The following is a 21305-nucleotide window of genomic DNA, read 5'->3' as shown; positions in this document are numbered from 1 at the left end:
TCTTTTAACAGTTGAGGAATCATAATTGTTAATCATTGTAGCAGGTTTTTGTCTCTTGTAATTTTTCTCTTTATTTTTATCCTACAGAAACTTGACTTACCATTTTCATTTGAAAACATGCCTTCAGCTTCCCTTTTTGTATTTGTTATTGCACTAATGGATACACCAGTAGCTTTACTACAATGAAGATGAACTTGTAAGGGAATAAGAAAACTTTCATTTGATTTCTTAGATTTGTTGAGCATAGCTTATTCTTCCATAAATTTTAACATGTTATATATAATTTCTTTGCTCTGCCGATGAAATTTTTCACTTTGTTTTTAATTACCAGATTCATTGTTAATGAAACTGTTAACACTACTTGACCCTATAACAGGAACTACAATCCATTTTCAAAACCCACGCACAGTGTAGTTTATAAATAGAAAAATGTTATAATTCTTAAAAAGATGTCACTTATAAATTTAAATAAAAAGTGCACATATAAATTTAATGAACTTGCCTTGTTTCAGTTCAGAAGATTTTCATTACACTGTCGTGTGAGAGGATACTAAATACGTATTGTTTATTGTTATACGTTATAGTTGTTTATAAATCCAAGGGCATAACTACTGTAATATGTGCTGGATAACATGTATCATAGTTTAGACATAACTTTAAATGCAGATGTAAATACAGTATTAGACTATGATATCATGTAAATATGATTTTGTAATATTATTTTTGTAAAATGATGTTTGTGGAAAGCATACGTAACAACTCCCCATGTGGCCACTCATCATCACAGCACCAATCGTCAAGTTACAGTGCAGACCCAATATTGGCCAATTTTTCAGTTCTAAGAATTAATTGTTATTGTTTTCTTAAAAAATAAAGACAATTGAATTTTAATAAAAAAAAAAAAAAAGATTGTGGGATATTAAATAATTGTTTTTATTTCTGTATTCTTAGGAATATTACAAAATGATCCAATAAATAAATGATAGTTATTAATTATTATTTATGTTTATCATTGCTAGTTAAGAAAATCATTACAAGTCTTTGACCAATTATATATTTAAAATGATTGAAAAAAATAAGAATTTCCTTCAAAGTTTTTCTTATCTATAACATTCTTAGTTTTCTTGGACATTTTATGTTTTTAAATCAAAGATCATGTACTATCAAATATAAATTGTATATTTTGAAATTATTTTATAATCTTAATTTCACTTTTAATTGAATAATAAAATGACTAATTCATAAAGATTTTTCAATAATGGAACTCATTGAAGTTTACATATATAGTTATTTCAATTTAATTTGCCTAGAGGTAAAAGTATGAAATATCGTTCAGTAATAACTACTGTATGCATATCATATCATATAATAAAGTTAAAAAATATTTTATTATTTTCTTTATTTTTTATTTTTTGTTACAGTCATTGATGATGAGGCATCAACTGTTTATACTGCAGGAGCTATCGTTACAGTTACTGTCACTTTAGACCGACAAAATATGAATATTTTGTTTGGTGAAGAAACCATTAAAGAAAAACATTGTAATGCTGATAATAAAGAGAAGACTCAAGAGGGTGCAGGTGATCAAGAGCATGAAGAAGAGCCTAAAGAACAAGTTAAAAAACCTGTATGGCAAAAGCAACAAAGAAAAACTAAAAAAGGTGGTAAAAAACAGACAAATAAAAAACAGCAATCATCACAAAAAGATAAAGATAAGGACAAAGACAAAGATAAGGAAAAGGATGTACCTAAAACTAATGCAAAAGATACAAATGCTAATAATGACAAAAAAAAGACTGACGATAAAAAAGATAACAAAGAGGTAAATATGTAGTTGTATATCTTACTTAATTTACTGTAATAAAACTTACCTATGTTGAAATACTTATTCTTTACTATTTAAATTTATTTTTACAGGTTAATAATGATAACGGGATTAATTCTGATGATACTGATTCTTCCGATGATGAAGCTGAGCGTTCTGACGAAGATGAAAGTCAAACTGATAATAATAAAAGAGTAAGTTCATATTTATATATTTTTTTTTATTATTTGCAGCCATATCAATCTGTTGTGCATGTAGCCTCTTTTGGTTTCTCTTGTTAATCACTCTTCTGACAAAGTCCGCCTCCAGTCCCTTCCATGCCTCTCTGTATCGAGCCCTCTCTTCCAGTTGATTCCAGTAGTCTCTTTAATTTCTTTATCCCATCGGTCTGTGGGTTTTCCTCTTGGCCAAGTCAGATATCTTGGAAACTAGTCCAGCACCAAACCGTCCCAAAGGCCATCCTCTTTCCTTGCAATTTTCCCTGCCCACTGCCACTTTAGATGCATGATATACTTCAGCACATCCATTATTTTTGTAATTCATCTAATACTGATTGCTGAATCCATTCCATGTCCTTTCCATTCCTTGTGCTGATCTTAATTTTCTCTTTATTGCATTGCTTAATGACCTAATGACCTTGTTTGACAGCCATAAGTAAGAACCGGCAGGACATATTGATAAAATACTAGTTTCTTTAGAGTCACAGGTATTCTGGGCTTGAACTTCGTTATGTCCAAATGCTCTACATCCCAGTTTTATACTATGTAGGACTTCTGGAAGTAGTGAGTTATTGTCCCAAGTAGGTATGTATGTTCTTATACTCCAATTTGTTGTCCTCCACTGCAATTCTTTCAGGTATTATCCATTAATTACATATTATCTTTGTTTTTGAAGAGTTAATATGGAGGCCAATCTCTTTACAGACTTAACAAGATAATTCATTAACATTTGCAGTTATGTTAAATCTTTAGCAAATAGTACAATGTCATCGGAAAATCTTAGATGTGTTAGTTGTTCTCCATTAACTTTGATTTCTATTTGTTTCTCATTTCAGTTAAGTTTTTTTAAATGCCATATCTAGGACCACCTTAAATATCTTGGTGTATTGAATCACCTTGTTTCACTCCTCTCAATTTTAAACTTTTCAGTATTTTCTCCAACATTAACAAGAGCTAACAATTCATTGTAGATATTAATCAGTATTTCAGTATAGTTTGTGTCTATTCCCCAGGTCAGTTGGGCTAATATAACTGCTGAATGATTGTCAAAGTCAAATGCCTTTTTGAAATCTACTAACGCTAGACAAAGAGACACACAGTACTCTTTTGTTCTACTTATCACTTCTCGTAGTACCTGGATATTATCCTTAGTACTATATCGACTACAAAAGCCAGCTTGCTCTTTTGGTTGGCTTTCACCCAATAATCTACCTATTCAGCTATTAATGATTTTCTTGAAGACTTTGTACACAACTGGGAGAAGACATACTGGGCAGTAATTTTTTATATCTTTGGTGTTACCTTTTTGTGTAGAATTATTAATGATTTTTGCATTGGCTTTGAACAAATTCATTCTTGAGCTATTGGGTAAAAATTCAAGCTAGATTGATATCTGTTTCATTCTTTGTCAATTTTAATATATCTGCAGTTGGTCCATTGTCCCCTACTGTTTTGCCCTTCTTCATATCTTTTATTACTATCCTAATTTCACAGGAAGGATTTCTGGTACACGTTGATCACTCTTTGGCAATTTCAAATATTTGTCTTTCCCTTCATATAGGCATTCATAGAATCCTTTTATGTAATGTAGAATCTCGCTTTTGGATTTTAGCTGTTTGCTATTCTTAGTTAGAGTCTTTTCCCTTACAAACGTCTGTATTTAAACTTTCTAGTCTTCCTTATTCTCAATAGCTGCCCTCACAAGTTATCTGATGTGCTTAATTTTCTTTGTAATACTCTTAAAAATTTCTTTATATACAACATTTATTTGGTTCAGCCCTTTCTGGCTCGGATTGATAGTCCTGGCAATTTCTTTTGCTGTTACCATAAATAGCTTGGCTAAAGGTAAATTATCATTAGAAACTAATCTTTTAAAAAACAATTCTTGAAATTGTTTTTGCTTTTCTTGTAAATGCACAAAGTTAATCATTTCTTGTTTTTGAACAGTTAGTATCTTTCTCTCAAGTTGAACATTCAGAACGATTCTGGCTCTAACTAGTCTGTGGTTGTTACCTGTGTCATATTTATTTTAAAAAAATACACCCTGGATAATGTGCTGTATGTAGGTTACACAGAATAAAATCTTATCTCGTTTTTTGTCACATAATCCGGACTTCTCCATGCTCATCATCTATTGCAATGCTTTTTAAAGAAAGTATTCATGATGTACGTATTAGAAGATTCAGCAAATTGAACAAGTCTATCACCTCTTTCATTTCTCAATTTCAAGCCAAATTTACCTACTACTTTTATGTAGCATGATACCTACTTTTGCATTAAAATCCCCTATAATTAGTCTAAAGTAACAGTTTTTTCCTCTTTTCAGAAGCCTAGTAATCTTTTCATATATTGCCCTGACTTCCTCATCTTCATGATTCAAAAATGCTGGTGGAAATGCTTGTATTATCAGCAGATTGTAACATTCTGTTAATTGGAGTTCAAGCCCAACCACAAGATCTGATATATCCTCTATTTTATTGATTTATCTTAAATATTCTTATTGATCAGAAATCCAGACCATTTGTATTTACACTATAATTCCCTATGTGGTAAAGCATATTATCAGATTGTAACTGCAGCTAATTTTCATCTCGTCAAACTTCACTCAGTCTGACAATGTCCCATTTAACATTTCTCAACTCTTCTAGTTCCTTTAATCACATTTCGTTACTTAATGAATGGCAGTTATAAGAAACTAAATTGTAAGAAATTCCTGTTTTGTCTTTTTCTATTGGCTGGTACTGAAGTGGCAACCCACCTGGAGGTCCATATGTGGTTCTTATTTGGAACATTTTACTTCAGTAACATCTATCATGATTAATAATAACTAAAGGTTTGAGCATAATTGCCACGCTTGCTCAAAATGGATTGGCGTTAAGGGATGAAGTCCTAGGATGTTTACAGGGAACAGTCCTGGAACGTTTAAGGGAAACAGGATAATATCCAGGATTAGGAATGGAAGGATTAATGGGTTGGATGGTCAACAGACAGTTGCCCCATTAGTCGCCTGTTACAACATTACAACAAGTGGTAGATACTCTGGGAGAATTCTTGAATGCCCCTCAGCCCAGAGGGGTTTTATATATATATATATATATATATATATATATATAGGGAGAGAGAGAAAGAAATGTATTTTTATAAAATGAAAATTTTACAATAATGTTTTTCATAACTTAGTGCCTAAAAAATTGCTGTAAATTTGACATTGTTTTCAGAAATGATTCCAAAGATCTGATATACATTTAGATCAAAGTAAGATTGAAAAAGATTTAGTTATTGTAATAACATTATTGCTCTACAAGATGTTTAATATTTAATAAGTCTGGCTACTCGGTCTGAGAAAAAAGTTGCAAAAAATATACAAAAGTTCAAAAGAATATATTTTTGTGTCATTGACTTCTTTATATAATTTAATATAGTGTAACGTATTATGGAACACCTTCTTAAGCTATTTTCATCTATATTTCCAACACCTCTGTTATTAAATATTGTACATTTTTCAAGGAAGTCAGATACCGAACAAAAAGTCCATCTAATAAAACCCCACAAAAGAAATCAGCCAAAGTCTAGCCCTAGATATCAGGTGGCCGCAGTTCATTACTAATCAAGATGGTGTGAAGATTCTCACAAAATCAAATATGGTAATTTTGTGAAATAATATAATTATATCTAGGCTTTTACACCAAAAAATACTGTATCTAAAATGCCTAAGCCACCATGTTAAATTACAAGATTCTGTTTTAGAAATTGCTTTCTCTTTTGTAATTACCCAGTTTCAGCTCTTTGTCTTGAGGAGAAACAGAATGAGTACTACTAATTCAAATAATTTTTCAGCAACTAGTATGTGGAACCACACTTATGGTTACAGTTTAAGCAAGTTTCTGAGCAGATAACCAGAGATATTGAGTATACAAGCCTGTACTTCTTTGACTTTTGCTGGTTTATTAACGGTCTGAAATTAAAATGTGCAAAAACTGTGTCATACAATTTAATTTCAAAATAATCTTGCATAATGAAACAACACAAGCACATGAAAAATGACAAATGATCTTAACACACGTCAGTGCACACACATAGTGCTCTCTGAAACAGTGAGATCTCGATTTGGGATACATTGTACACATTCATTGTAGCCAGTTGTAAAAATTTATAAGTCTCTGTGGCACTTAGTTTTCTCCTATTGATCTTTTAAAATCAGAGTTTCCCGACTTATCGAACTTCACAGTGTTTTGGACTTAGCTGTTTGAGAATTTATAGTATAAACTTTTTCATAGCCGTAAAAGTTAAGTTATCCTAAAAATGTTTAGTTATGTTTGTGGATAATGATCCACATGATGATTTTTGCTAATAATATAATGTTAAAAATATAAGATTGAAAGTCTACACAATCAGTTGGATACTTGAGATATAAAGTTGTTCTGTTTAAAAATAAGTTAGGAGAAACGTGGACTAATGGTGGTAAAGTGGGATAATGATTTATTAAATGATGTAAGTTTGGAACAGACAGCTTGGAAGAGAGTAGAAAAGTTTTATCTTGGTGTAAAAAAGAAAAAAAGGTGAAGAATGGGTCATGAAATTACTAATAGGTTGTGGAAAAAAAGCAAATTTTTCCATAGCATGAAACATTTATTGTGGGATAGATCAATCCCACAAAAGGAAAAATTTCTATTGTATGACATATATTAAATGCTCTAAATTATTTATATGGTGGCGTCACTGAAAAGGTCTGAAAGGAATGGAGTAGGATTCAAGCAGGATGGGAAAGTAGGATTCAAGCAGGAAAGATTAAGTTTTTTAGAGAAATTTTGGCTAAAACAAGAAGAGAAGAGATAGGATGAGGAATTGTAGTGTAAAAATGCATTGAATGTAAATATTATAAAATCAGATGTTAATAAAGGTAGGCTTAAGGTGGTTTGGATGTTTGTAATCCAAATAGATTGTAACCAAGAGGCACAGTACAGGTGAAACGGAGAGATTGTTGCCATAGAGATGTGAAAAGGAAAGATGTTTGCTAGGAGATGGTATAGTGTTGAAATGTAGTGACAAAAGACGGCAAGGCTTGATCTGATTCCTACTTCAAGATCCAGAATCTTGAAACAGGAAACAGATATGTATGGATATTTATACTTTATGTATGGCACTCTTTTAGTTTGTATACCATATCAAAAGCTTTCTGCATATGTTACAGAATGTATTGGCTTTGTTTCTATAGTATATATATCCTCCCTATTTATTTGTTACAGAAAATTTAAAGATTCAGTCTATAATTCACATGTGCTTGCTGAAGAAATAATTTTTTTTTGTGAAATTGTATCGAGTATCTAAAGATTGCCTGAGATTTAATTCATTACTATAATGTAGAGTTTTAAAAATTAAATTGATGTTTGTCATTTCCTCTGTAAAAAAAAAATCTATGGTTTAAGAAGAACCTTATTTTTTCAGATTTTAGAGATTAGTACTTAATTGATTTAGTTTATGAGATTACACAGTTTTGCATTTGTTTGGAAACTTGAACTTTACTTTCTTACCTCAAAATTTTATTAATTTTATGTTGATATCCTATAAGTAATTTAAATTATTCTAGATTATTATCACTTATTTATTTGATTACTGTATTGAACTGTGTAGATTTATTGAGTTTTTATTTTAATCACATTAAGGAAGTTGAATGTGCTGTAAGCAAGTACATTAGTCACCCTACCAATTATCTGGCTGAGGTAGTGCAATGGTAACAGAAGGCATAATGTATGCTATAGTACACTGAGTTCAGTCTTGATCAACTTTCATCATTAGTGAAGCAAGTAAACCATTGAGACATAAATGTCAAAATAAATTTATTGGTCACTACAACTTGGAGTTTAATATTACTAAAAAAATCACCCAAGATGTGTTTCATGATTATTGTTGAAATTGCACCCCTATAAAATTCAAATCAAACATGAATTGAGACAGGTGGTAACCTGTCATTTCAATTTATTTACAATTACCTGTCGATGGTAATCATAAATGAATTAAAGTCCTGAATATAATTGATGCTCTTAGGTGTTTATCTTAGGTATTTTATCGATATCTTAGGTGAAATTATTCAGTACTTTTGTGATTTCTAAAATAAACATATGAAATAATGCACATTGTATATTTACACAGTGTATTTCACATACATTGTATTGTATATTCAGTGAAAAAAAATAATTACAGCCAACAGTTGATATATTGGACAATTTTGTTTTTCCTTAGATTATTTGATGTGGAATAAAGGGATAGTAATTATCTTTCAGAAAGATTGTTCGCAATCTCATTGTAGTTGCAATGAAACACACTCATTGGATCAGAAAGAAGAGATGGATGCTGTTTCCTGAATAGCAAGAAGTGAGTCGTAAGCTAACTCATCAACATTTTTCTTTCTGGGGTTAGATTAAAAATATTTATCTGTACAAGAAAGGCTTTTAATAATCACTAGAGATAAAGAGAATCATTGTGGCTACAGCCATAGTAAAGCCCTGATATGATCACACCTTAAAGGAGATGGAATAGTGTTTAGATTTTTGCTGACCAGCAAACTTCACAGCCACCTTTTTTGATAATTCTGTATTTTTTATATCTTTTTTTTTATATTGCTTATATTCTATGCAAGTTTATTTTTTTATTTTTATTGCAGCTGTCTTCATTGGAAGATGATGATGAATGGGACAAATTTCAAAATGGGATTGGTAAAAGAGACAGAGTACTTGAAGGAAGAAGTAAAATGTCTCATAGTGTTCATTGCCCCTATTTTCCAGAAGTAAGTTATTTATTTTATACGTATTAGTTTTTTTTTTTAGATAAAATAGCTTATGAGTACATTTATTTTCTATACTTATCTCTCTATTTTAACATTTTTCTATATTAAAATTTGTTAGTTTGCTTATTGAATCACCCTTTTCTTTTATTTTTATGTTAGATAATAAAAACAACAATCAATCATTATTTTTAAAAACGTTTCATTAATATTAAATATTTACTTAAACTTCAATTTGAATTGTAATAAATTTATAATTAATTTCAAAATTATCATTTCATAAATAAAACTGTGTGTAAAATTCAGGGTTTAAATAAATGAAAAATTTATTTAACCCTTTTAACGCATTTTTCCATACACAGTATGCATGCAAGTTTAGTACCCCAAATGCATTTCGGTGTACGCACACACTTTTACTTGTCATATGCTCCTGTGTAGTGGTCTCAAATGGAACTTAATTGAATTGGACTAGATGCAGTAATTTTCTATATAATAGAGTTGATTTCATGTTTTGCATTATCAATTTTATGTAATACTCAATTCTATCATTCAATATAAACTTCTGTTCATCAAGTTCTGCATCTGACCAGTTACCGTTAACCATCTTCTATCACATATGTGTATCTGTTTGTTGGCATGGGGTTTAGTACTTATTCGTATTTTTTTAAACTAAAATAAGTATTTTTCTGTTGACAGTAATTTTTTATGATAGTGCACTTTAGTGAACTGTTTTTTCATTTTTAGTTGTAAAAGTAAAATTAAACCCACGCAGATGGGGAGTATGAATGAATAAAGAAGAAACAGACGGGTTAAATTATGAAAACAATTTTAAAACCTTGTATAGAAATTAATGCACTTATATTATATCTCAAGTGATTTTGTAAAATAGTAAAGTTAATTTGAATCACCCATGTTATGTGTCTTTTTGTAAAGTCTTGAATTTTTTCATGCTACTATCTTAAATACAATGAAACCTTCAAACACTGTTCAATATTGGGATTATCAGTATGTCCATTGCTTTAAGGTGGTATGAGAAAAAGTTTTATTACAATTTTAGTAGTTGTCAAACTTTTTTAATTTTTGTTAACTTTATTGTTATACAAAATTCTGAAGATAGATGACAATGATAAATTAGATAACAGAGAAATCAACTTATGCATAATGCATGAAGAACATTTCAATTGCTCACTTTTCAATATCTCATAAAAATATCAGCTCATGGTATGTTCTTTAATAATACCACAATATTGTTTATAAAAGTATTATATCTATTATTGAATTGATCATTTGTTCACTTTAATTTATCAGAGAACAGATTAAATATAATAAAAATTGTCTTTTGTACATAGAAAAATTAAAAAAATTAAATTTGAAAAAATTAGTGAAAGTTATTTGTAACTTCATTTTAAAAATTACATCAACTGAAGGAAATCAGCAGGTTGTTTTTAATACAGCTTTTCATCTGATTAAATGTGTTTTTATAAATTAAAAATGAAACATTGTGCCATCTCAAAACCAAGTTTCATCATATTTTAAATGTCATTAAATCCTTTATATAGCTTTATGCTTAATCACTTCAGCATACAGTGAACCCTTTTCTGGAAACCCCTCATCAATATTTTCATTTTTTTCCCTATATCTTAATAATCAAATGCAATACTATAAACATCATATTACTTTCTTCCATACACATATTTCCATCAGTTTAACAAATTTATTTTATTTATGTTGTAACTTAGGCTATCGGTTAAGTGTACTGAATTATAAATTTTGATGTCATTTACCTGTCTTTTACATTAGAAATGTAAAATTTATTTTATGAATTTATCATTTTACCAGCAAAATCAGCATCACTAAATGCCTTTAAGCTTGAATAGTTACCCTTTTTGAATTTTCTCACAGTACCTTTAACGTACTTGAGTATTCTTTTTACAGCGTTCCAATGTATTTTGGTGGGGTTTTTCCAAATAACAACTTAATTTGTTGACAGCAAAAGTTGTGTCTGGACATGTACCATTTGATAGGTAATGCAAACATTCAATTGCTTCTCTATATGGCACGTTCTCCATTTTTTCTTAATTTAAATAAACATCAGCATTCATTTCATGATTTGGTTCCACAGATATAAAAACTGAGTTGACACTATGCATAATAAATTTATCTAGAACTTTATTAGCATATGTTGCTTGATGAAGCAAGATAGTACCATCCTTTTCGTTTAGAATTTGTAAACCAAGATACATACCAGAATGATCTTCAGTAACTTCAAATTCTTGGCATAATCTGTGTAGAAGTCTATCAGCATCCCTTTGATTTTTAGCTAATAGTAGACCATTGTCGACATGTATTGCAACAATTATTCTGTCTTCATCAGGTGAGTTAGTGTACAAAAACTGAGCTTTTGATGAACTTTTGGTACATGGATTAGCATTTGTGAGTCTCAAACCGAAATCTTGAAGTGTTTTAGTAAATTTTTGATTGCAATTTCTGGATGCTTGTTTAAGTCCATATAAATGACATAACTTTCAGACTCAACCAGAATTATCTGAGCATCCTGGCTGAGCCATATATATATCCTCTTCAATTTTCCATTCAAAAATGCAGTGTTTTGATGTCAAATTGTCTAATCAAGAGATTTTCTTGAGCCTCTATGTTTAGTGCGACACATATCAACTCAAACCTTACAACAGGACTAAAGGTTTCAGAATAATCTATAGCTGCCTTTTCATCATATCCTTTTACAACTGGTCTTGCTTTGTATCGTAAAATATTGTTTTGACTATCTTTCTTGATTTTATACACCCAACGGTTGCCTAATATATTAATTCTTTTGGGTGGATGTACAAACTTTGTTTTTACACATTGAATGTATTTCATCTTGCATGGCCTATATCATTATGATTCATGGCTGCTTGATAATTCATTGGTTCCCAGTCTTCAGCTACAAGAATGAGATTTTGCAATCATTTTGGTGGCTTGATGAGTGATGGTTCTGTTAGCCTTCTTGTATTCATTTCTTGATTACTTACAGTTTTGTTATTATTCCCGATACAGGTTTATGCTGCTGTTCTATTGTTTCGTTGTCATCATTTTTTTCTACTTCATCAGATAGTCATTTCCATTTTTAATTGCTGTGGATTCAGCAGAATTACTAAGATTATTATCATTATTTTCATCTGGTAAAAATAAAATTGAATAGTTATTACTTACATCGTTATTTTTCATTGGTGCCGTTCTCTTTGTAAAAATCACATCTTGTCTAACAAAAACTTTCTCAGATTTTGGAAACTAAATTCTATAACCCTTTTGACTTTCATCATAACCTACGAAATATCCATATTCTGATTTGGGATCCATTTTACTTCTTTCGATTTTTGGAATATGAGCATAAACTTCTTCACTAAAAATATGTAGATCTTTTATTGCTGCCCTTTGTCCATACCAGATTTCAAAAAGTGTGAAACCTTGACTGAACTTGAGCTTGTGGTGTTCAGTACGTATACAACACAATTCATAGCTTCTGCCCAAAAAACGCAGTTTGAATTTCCTTTCAAGTAGAATTGTATGAGCTGCTTCAATGATGGTTCTATTCTCTCTTTCTGCAGATCCGTTTTGCTCTGGGCAGTAAGCCACTGCGTGTTTATGTTGTATGTTTCTTCAAGGTCGTTTAAAATTCATTATTTACTAATTCAAGGCCATTGTTAGTTCTGAAATACTTTATGCCTCCAGGGTATTGTTTTTCTACCATTTTAACAAATTCTTCTATGTCATTTTTATATTAACTTCATACTTATTGGCCAGAAAATACACTTTCCTTAAGTGAGAATAATCATCCTTTAGTAATAATATATATCTGGCACCTCCCCTGGATTTTTCTGGAATTGGATTACACAGGTCAGCATGAACAATCTCACCTATTCTACTGGTAGTAGATCCAATTTTTTGAAAAGACAGTCAGACGATGAATCTTTTCAACAACACGTGCATCGCAAAATTTTTCTTCTCTAACTGTAGTTTTTCTATTAAAATGATGAAGAATTGACTTTACAATAGTATAATTTTGATAAACAAATCTTTGATGCCAAGTATATAGCGTATCAGCAACATAAGCATTAGCACCAATGTGAGACTTATGATTGCTTTCTTTGAATAATTACTTGGTATCAAAACTTACACATAGCAATGATGCGTCCATACTTTGTAAATTTGCTTACAAACTTTTTTATTATCTTGTTAAACCAGCATTCATGTGTCCAATGTCCTGGTTTTTTACAAATATGACAATTTCCAGGTTTTCTAGATTTTCTTTTGTTGGTTTAATGGGCCTTTCCTTTAAATGTTTTTGAGATTAGGGCAGTATTTTCTTGTTTATTTTCATAGACTCTTCAGTTATTAACCTTGAAATTAAATTTGACAATGTATGATCTGAGTTACTGGTTGACTCTCATGTACTATAGAAATGATTACAGTTTTTTGGCAATTTCAGTAGAATTTTTGAAATAATCTACTTATCTACATTGTCTCCCATTACCTTCAACTAATGAACTATGCATTGAATTCGTGAGATATGAGTATGCTTATTATCTATAGAATTTTTTTTTACTAAACTATGCCATTTCAATTGCATATTTTTCTCTTCATATACCAATACCAATTTATTTTACATTTCTTTAGCAGTTTGACAATTCATTAAATGTATCATAATTTGCTCCAAAATTGTAGTTATTATCATTCTTTGTGCTCAAAAATCAGCTAATTCAAAAATTTTTACCTTTTCAACATATTGTTCCCTTTGTTCATTTGTTTCTTAATCAGTAAGACCCTTAGGCTTACATAGTTGACCAGTGCACACGTTAAATGTGTTATTATGTGCTTTTAACATAATCATCTGAAATTTCCATAAATTCCAATTTTTGCCATCTTGTAATTCTGAAAAGCTCTCCTTCTTTATCCATGACTTATTGGCAGCAAGATTAACCTTTGTAACATTTATTTACACTAAGGCCCGATATATATGTAACCTCTTCGCACTTAATTTTCACAAGTTTTTGAGTGAACAGACTTATTACGCTATCAACATAGTACTGGGCCCATAACATGTTAATAATTGCACAAATTGTTTAAAGAGTTGTTTAATTCATAAGAGATAATTTATTAATGAGACTAATTATGGCACACACCGTAGAGGAAGATGGGCATAACAATGCCACATAAAACAAACTATATAACAGCTGTAATATATGCTTGCAATCCATACGTATAACTAACTAATATCTAATATAACATCATAAGTAATATTCAATAAATAAACTCACATCAGCTGCATTTTGTATATTATGACTCTTGCAGTAAGCCACATCACATCATTTTCTATCTTTTGTAGGTAAAAAATGGGGAACATCTTTAAATAATAAAGAAGAAAAAGAGAATTAACAGAAACTCATGAACGAAAAATATGCAGTAATATAATTACAGTGCTATATTTGTATGGTATAAGAATTAAATGCATAAATTTTGATTAGCATAAGGGGAGTTTAGTTGTTAAAACAAATGTTTATTTCTGTTTTCTATAAAGTTTTTTAAGAATGTTTGATGTAGAGAATGAGAAAATGAGGGATAAAAAATCTCTTGTCAGCTATAGTGAGTAAAGCAACCAAAAAATATTACAACCTTAAAATATTGCACATAATATTTAGTTTGTCTTGATTAATCTCATTTGTTTATTTATTTATAGGATAAACAAGAATATTGGTGGGTTTACATTAGCGATAAGAAATCTCGTACTCTATTAACATCTCCATATTATATAACAGCTCTCGTTGATCATGAAGAAGTACAACTTAAGTTTACAGCTCCTCGGTGGCCTGGTGTTTATACTTTTACTGTATGTTTAAGATCAGATTCTTATCTTGGGTTTGATCAAACTCATGACATTAAGGTAAAAATAGTTATTATAATTTTTTTATTGTGTATTATTATGTATCTAACTTTGTAATTTTTTGGCGTGAACACTAACTATTGTATAAGTGCCTGTAATATTGGGATTTTCCTTGAAAATGTAAATAATAATAGTATAAAAATAATATATTATCCAACAAGCCTATAATGGTAGCCATGATACATGAGTGTGAAGTAAGTTACAACATGAGCTTTGCTGTGTCAAGGAGATGAAAATTTAATAATAGTTGGAGATTGGAATGCAAGCATTGGAAAAAGCAAGGAAGGAAATATAGTGGGTGAATACAGGCTGGGCAAAAGGAATGAAAGAGGGGACCGACTTATAGAGTTTTGCACGAAGTATAATTTAGTAATTGCCAACACCCAATTTAAAAATCATAATAGAAGAATATACACTTGGAAAAAGCCAGGCAATACTGCAAGGTATCAGATAGATTATATTATAGTTAAGCAAAGATTTAGAAATCAACTCGTTGACTGCAAAACTTACCCTGAAGCAGACATTGATAGCGACCATAAATTGGTGATAATGAAATGTAGATTGGGGTGTAAAAACCTGAAGAAAAGGTGTCAGATGAATTGGTGGAATTTAGAGAAGCTTGAGGAAGAGGAGGTAAAGAAGATTTTTGAGGAGGACATCGCAAGAGGTCTGAGTAAAAAAGATAAGGTAGAAAATGTAGAAGAAGAATGGGAGAATATTAAAAAGGAAATTCTTAAATCAGCAGAAGCAAACTTAGGCGGAATAAAGAGAACTGGTAGAAAACCTTGGGTTTCAGACGATATATTGCAGCTGATGGACGAACGTAGAAAATATAAGAATGCTAGTGATGAAGAAAGTAAAAGGAACTATCGGCAATTAAGAAATGCTATAAACAGGAAGTGCAAACTGGCGAAAGAAGAGTGGATTAAAGAAAGGTGTTCAGAAGTGGAAAGAGAAATGAACATTGGTAAAATAGACGGAGCATACAGGAAATTAAGAAAAATTTTGGGGTACATAAATTAAAATCTAATAATGTGTTAAACAAAGATGGTACACCAATATATAATACGATAGGTAAAGTCGATAGATGGGTGGAATATATTGAAGAGTTATACGGAGGAAATGAATTAGAAAATGGTGTTATAGAGGAAGAAGAGGAAGTTGAGGAGGATGAAATGGGAGAAACAATACTGAGATCTGAATTTAAGAGAGCATTAAAAGATTTAAATGGCAGAAAGGCTCCTGGAATAGACGGAATACCTGTAGAATTACTGCGCAGTGCAGGTGAGGAAGCGATTGATAGATTATACAAACTGGTGTGTAATATTTATGAAAAAGGGGAATTTACGTCAGACTTCAAAAAAAGTGTTATAGTAATGATAACAAAGAAAGCAGGGGCAGATAAATGTGAAGAATACAGAACAATTAGTTTAACTAGTCATGCATCAAAAATCTTACTAGAATTCTATACAGAAGAAGAGGAGAGGAGAGGAAGTGTTAGGAAAAGACCAATTTGGTTTCAGGAAAAGTATAGGGACAAGGGAAGCAATTTTAGGCCTCAGATTAATAGTAGAAGGAAGATTAAAGAAAAACAAACCAACATACTTGACGTTTATAGACCTAGAAAAGGCATTCGATAACGTAGACTGGAATAAAATGTTCAGCATTTTAAAAAAATTAGGGTTCAAATACAGAGATAGAAGAACAATTGCTAACATGTACAGGAACCAAACAGCAACAGTAACAATTGAAGAACATAAGAAAGAAGCCGTAATAAGAAAGGGAGTCCGACAAGGATGTTCCCTATCTCCATTACTTTTTAATCTTTACATGGAACTAGCAGTTAATGATGTTAAAGAACAATTTAGATTCGGAGTAACAGTACAAGGTGAAAAGATAAAGATGCTACGATTTGCTGATGTAAGTAATTCTAGCCAAGTGTGAAAAGGATTTAGAAGAAACAATGAACGGCATAGATGAAGTCCTATCCTATGAAGAACTATCGTATGAAAATAAACAAGAACAAAACAAAAGTAATGAAATGTAGTAGAAATAACAAAGATGGACAACTGAATGTGAAAATTGGAGAAGAAAAGATTATGGAGGTAGAAGAATTTTGTTATTTGCGAAGTAGAATTACTAAAGATGGACGAAGCAGGAGCGATATAAAATGCCGAATAGCACAAGCTAAAAGAGCCTTCAGTAAGAAATATAATTTGTTTACGTCAAAAATTAATTTAAATGTCAGGAAAAGATTTTTGAAAGTGTATGTTTGGAGTGTCGCTTTATATGGAAGTGAAACTTGGACAATCGGAGTATCTGGGAAGAAAAGATTAGAAGCTTTTGAAATGTGGTGCTATAGGAGAATGTTAAAAATCAGATGGGTGGATAAAGTGACAAATGAAGAGGTATTGCGGCAAATAGATGAAGAAAGAAGCATTTGGAAAAATATAGTTAAAAGAAGAGACAGACTTATAGGCCACATACTAAGGCATCCTGGAATAGTTGCTTTAATATTGGAAGGACAGGTAGAAGGGAAAAATTGTATAGGCAGGCCATGTTTGGAATATGTAAAACAAATTGTTAGGGATGTAGGATGTAGAGGGTGTACTGAAATGAAACGACTAGCACTAGATAGGGAATCTTGGAGAGCTGCATCAAATCAGTCAAATGACTGAAAACAAAAAAAAAAAAGGACTTAAATTTAAGTACTTATACTTGTGTTACCTGGATAAAGTAATTGTATTCAAATTTTTCTTTAATCTTTCTTTTTAAATTAAATTTTAGGGATTTTGGTAAAACTTTTATAATGAAAATAACTTGAATGATTGCTCAGTAAATGATTTGTACAACTTTTTGCTATATATATATATATATATATATATATATAAGGAAATTGTTCATACTTAACTGTAAGCTTTATTTATTCATTTTTATTTTACCCAACAGTTGGATGTTAAAGAAGCTCCTGAAGTACCAACAGAACACCCGCAATGGGATATGTCTGAAGAAGAAGAAGAAGGGCGACCGGAAGCTGATGCTAGTGATATATCTGAGTTTACGACTGATGAAGATGTTGAGGATGATCATCGTTAACAGTATTGTCAGTTATTTTTGGTCATGACTGTTATTTATTTTTATTATAGATCAAGCAGCAGTATCATGTGACATTTTCAAACTAGGATTTATTATAATAAATTAAAGAGAAAAATGTTTGTATGTATGTATGTAAGTCTGTCTGTGTATGCAATATGAACGTATAAATTTATTATTTATTCGTCACATTCTAAACAACTTGTTGATTATTCTGTTTGGGATGACTAGCATGTAAAATAATAAATATTATTTATATTTGTTATTAGTTTGCTAGTTGTTATAATGAAAAATCTTTTAAATATATATATATATATTTCTTTAAGTACTACATTCCCAGGGAATAATTTGTAATAATGTATTCATAATTAATGATCTGGAAATACTAATTTAAAAAAAAAATATATTTGTTATACAAAAAATTATTAAAAAATTAATCAGATTTGTGTATTATTTTTGTTTGCTTTAAATACTTTCCTTATTGTGAAACTATTAATAAATTTTTGTTTATATAGTATTTAAGTTTAATCAGTTCTTCATTAATTCTGAATTGATTATCTGCTTGCCAGTTAAATTTCTGATAATATGTGCTCTATGATGTGAACTGAAAAGCAGAACCAATATTGAATGTATCAAAGTATAAGTAAAACTTAATAGATAAGAAATTCCTCAGATCTCCTTTCCTTGATTTTTAAAGTACCAATTTTTTAATGATTAATTCAGCCAAAAACTTGTCCATGAGAAGATGAGAATTTTGTAGTATGTAAAAAACGCCTTGCCCAACCAGGATTCAAACCTGAATCCTTCTGGGTGAAAGGCTGAGATGCTACAACTCCACCATGGAGGCCGGGATTATCTATTTTAAAATAAAATAACAAGTGAAAGAATCCTGTTTCTCCTAAACTAAAATCTATCATAAGCTATTTATTATTGACAGGATTATTCATGAGGTTTGTTTAGCTCACAAGTACTAATTGTGTTAAAAATTATTAGTGTACATGATTAATGTACAGTAAAAACACATGTATGTAGGAGGGACATTTCATAAATAATGCATACTATTATTTACACAGATATTTTATTTCAGACATAAATCTGAGCATCTCTGTCTATAGTGTTAATATAGTTTCCATGATGTGCACAATAAAATGATCGAAGTATATTATCCAGTTCATACTTTATTATTATTATTATTATAATCATAATATCATCATCAGTGCTCAGAAAATATGATTGTTCACTATGATTATATTAGTCATATTTTTTAAAATTTAATCTTCAGACTAGACTTGTTTTGATTCTTACCAAAGTAATGAATGTTTCTTTCAGCACTGAAAGAGGAAGGAGACAACTCCCAACAAAATGTGGTTTAGAGAAAATTCGATTTTATTGTTACAGTTTTTGTTACATATAATATTTTTATTTCTGATTTGAAAATTGCTTTGTAATGTGTTTAGTATTTGCAGGTATTATTTTATTTATAAGAAAAGATTAATTTTAAAAAATTACAGTAACTGCAAGCTATTTTTTATAAACCATAAGCTATTATTTACAATGGAACATTTATAATATATTTCATATAGTTTATCATATAGTTCCAAATTTTCATTCAACTCTTACCTAATTTTTAGGTATTTGAGAAAAATTGTTTTAACTTTTCATTGTAATATGATTTTTTTTTAGAATTTAATTTTGAAAGTTTTTAAAGTTATTGGAATTAAATGATTATATAAAAACCATGTCCAATTAGTAGTTTTAAAAAACCTACAAAAAGTTACACAACTTTCAGTAATCAGACCAAATCTCATTACAGATGGCTGCGTTGTCCTCAACAGTTAACCAATTAGGAAGAAAATTAAATTGAACATTTAAGTACATAAGTATGCAAGTAGAGTTATGTAAAAAAAATAAATAAAATTTTGAAATATGGGACCCCATTATGGTCAATTATCTCCCTGCTACCTTAAGCAATTAAATGATGTCTGTGCTTCAAATTTAGTAATTATCATATGAAATCTGAAGATATCAAGCAAAACCAGATCATTGTACACATATATCCTTCTAATACTTTTCAATATTAAGTTGTGCTCTTTGGTTAGATGGGATCATCAAATATAAAGATCTAAAAAAACCCTGACTTGCAAAATTTTACCTAATTAACTAACATCTTTCTGTTTACAGTGTAACTACATAGCTGAGAAACTAAAATACAAGGTGCTTGAAAATCAAACATGATCCCTTTTGGAACACCCTTTGTTGTGAACTTGTGGAACTGAACTAGAAAGGCTAGTTTTGTAAAAGAAAACCCAGTACAGTCATCTCACATTAAATTTATTTAAGTTTTTCTTTATTTTTATAAATACTACAGAACTTGCAGTATACTAAGATATATTTTATTATATAGATATGTAACTTATAGTGTAGTTCATAAGACTGCCTTTCAGACATTAGCTGTGCATAAAATTTTGACCTTTGGTTTAATCTCCACTTTCCCATGTCTAAATTATTTTGCACATCGTAAGGTAACATATAATTGACCATGACTAAAAATTGATTCAGGTAGGTAGATTCCTAATCAGTCCAGAGTTTGTCCTTGCGCCTTGTTGATCGTCATGCAAAATGCTAAACATTTAGGAAATTGTCCTCATTTAAAAAAGAATGGGAAGTATTGTCAGGTGGCATCAAATCAATTCAAGGCAGAGTACCATCCAACATTCACACCTGTTATAATTTTTTCCATATATATTTTTCTATCAGTCTTGTTCCATTCAAAAATCCCTTCACTGAGTTTAAATTTCACAGCAATATTATAATGCCACCTTCTTTTAATGTCAACATTAAAAGAAGAAAATACAAAATTAAAAGAAAGAAATTGTTTGCATGAAACCATTTATTTCAAGGGTATTTAAAAATGTAGTAGGGAACTGCAGTTGACTCTTTTCCTCAGTTATCAATGATCATAAATTTTTGATTCTCCTGGCATAAGATAATATATTTTTCTGTTAATGTTATTACGAGATTTAAATTATCTTGAGAGGAGTTACTGTTTCTGCCATATATTTCACTAACAATATCAGTGTCTGAAATTATGGAGATCACATTCATCTGCTTTTGCTCTCATAATTTTACAAAGTTTAAATACTTTGAAAAGTGGCCACAAAGGAGAAAATGTTTAATTCTGCACTATAGCAGTTCTCTATGTGTTAGGTACACCACTTGAAAATGTGGATACCTCTGCCTGTTTGATTAATTCTCGATATAGCGGCTAGATATAGCTATATTTTTGGTGTGAGAAAATCTGAATGTTCCCTAAAAAAACATCTTATCAGAATTGAGTGATCAAACTGTGTGGACTCATTTGATAGAGCTTGATGTTTGATGGTGAATGTTTTAAGAGCCAAACAAATTCTGTATCTTAATTAGTTGCTGAAATATATCTATTTGAATGCT

The 21305-nt window shown here is 30.2% G+C and overlaps 1 protein-coding gene across 4 annotated transcripts in view; it reads left to right on the top strand.

Annotated features, from left to right (window-relative positions):
- Sec63 (translocation protein Sec63) overlaps window positions 1–18372 on the top strand; it is an 80210-nt gene extending 61838 nt beyond the window's left edge. For all 4 annotated transcript variants that reach the window (XM_075376469.1, XM_075376467.1, XM_075376468.1 and 1 more), the window contains 5 exons: window positions 1422–1822; window positions 1918–2019; window positions 8705–8827; window positions 14559–14762; window positions 17712–18372. In XM_075376469.1, the coding sequence (XP_075232584.1) occupies window positions 1422–1822; window positions 1918–2019; window positions 8705–8827; window positions 14559–14762; window positions 17712–17858 (977 nt within the window). In that variant the 3' untranslated portion in view covers window positions 17859–18372. The remainder of the gene's footprint in view (window positions 1–1421; window positions 1823–1917; window positions 2020–8704; window positions 8828–14558; window positions 14763–17711) is intronic.
- The last annotated feature ends 2933 nt before the right edge of the window (window positions 18373–21305 follow it).

Source organism: Lycorma delicatula, chromosome 10 (genome assembly GCF_047948215.1).
Source record: "Lycorma delicatula isolate Av1 chromosome 10, ASM4794821v1, whole genome shotgun sequence".
In the NCBI taxonomy this organism is placed as follows: Eukaryota; Metazoa; Arthropoda; class Insecta; order Hemiptera; family Fulgoridae; genus Lycorma; species Lycorma delicatula.
The sequence above is the reverse complement of the archived record's forward strand: the minus strand, read 5'-3'. Positions and strand labels throughout refer to the sequence as shown.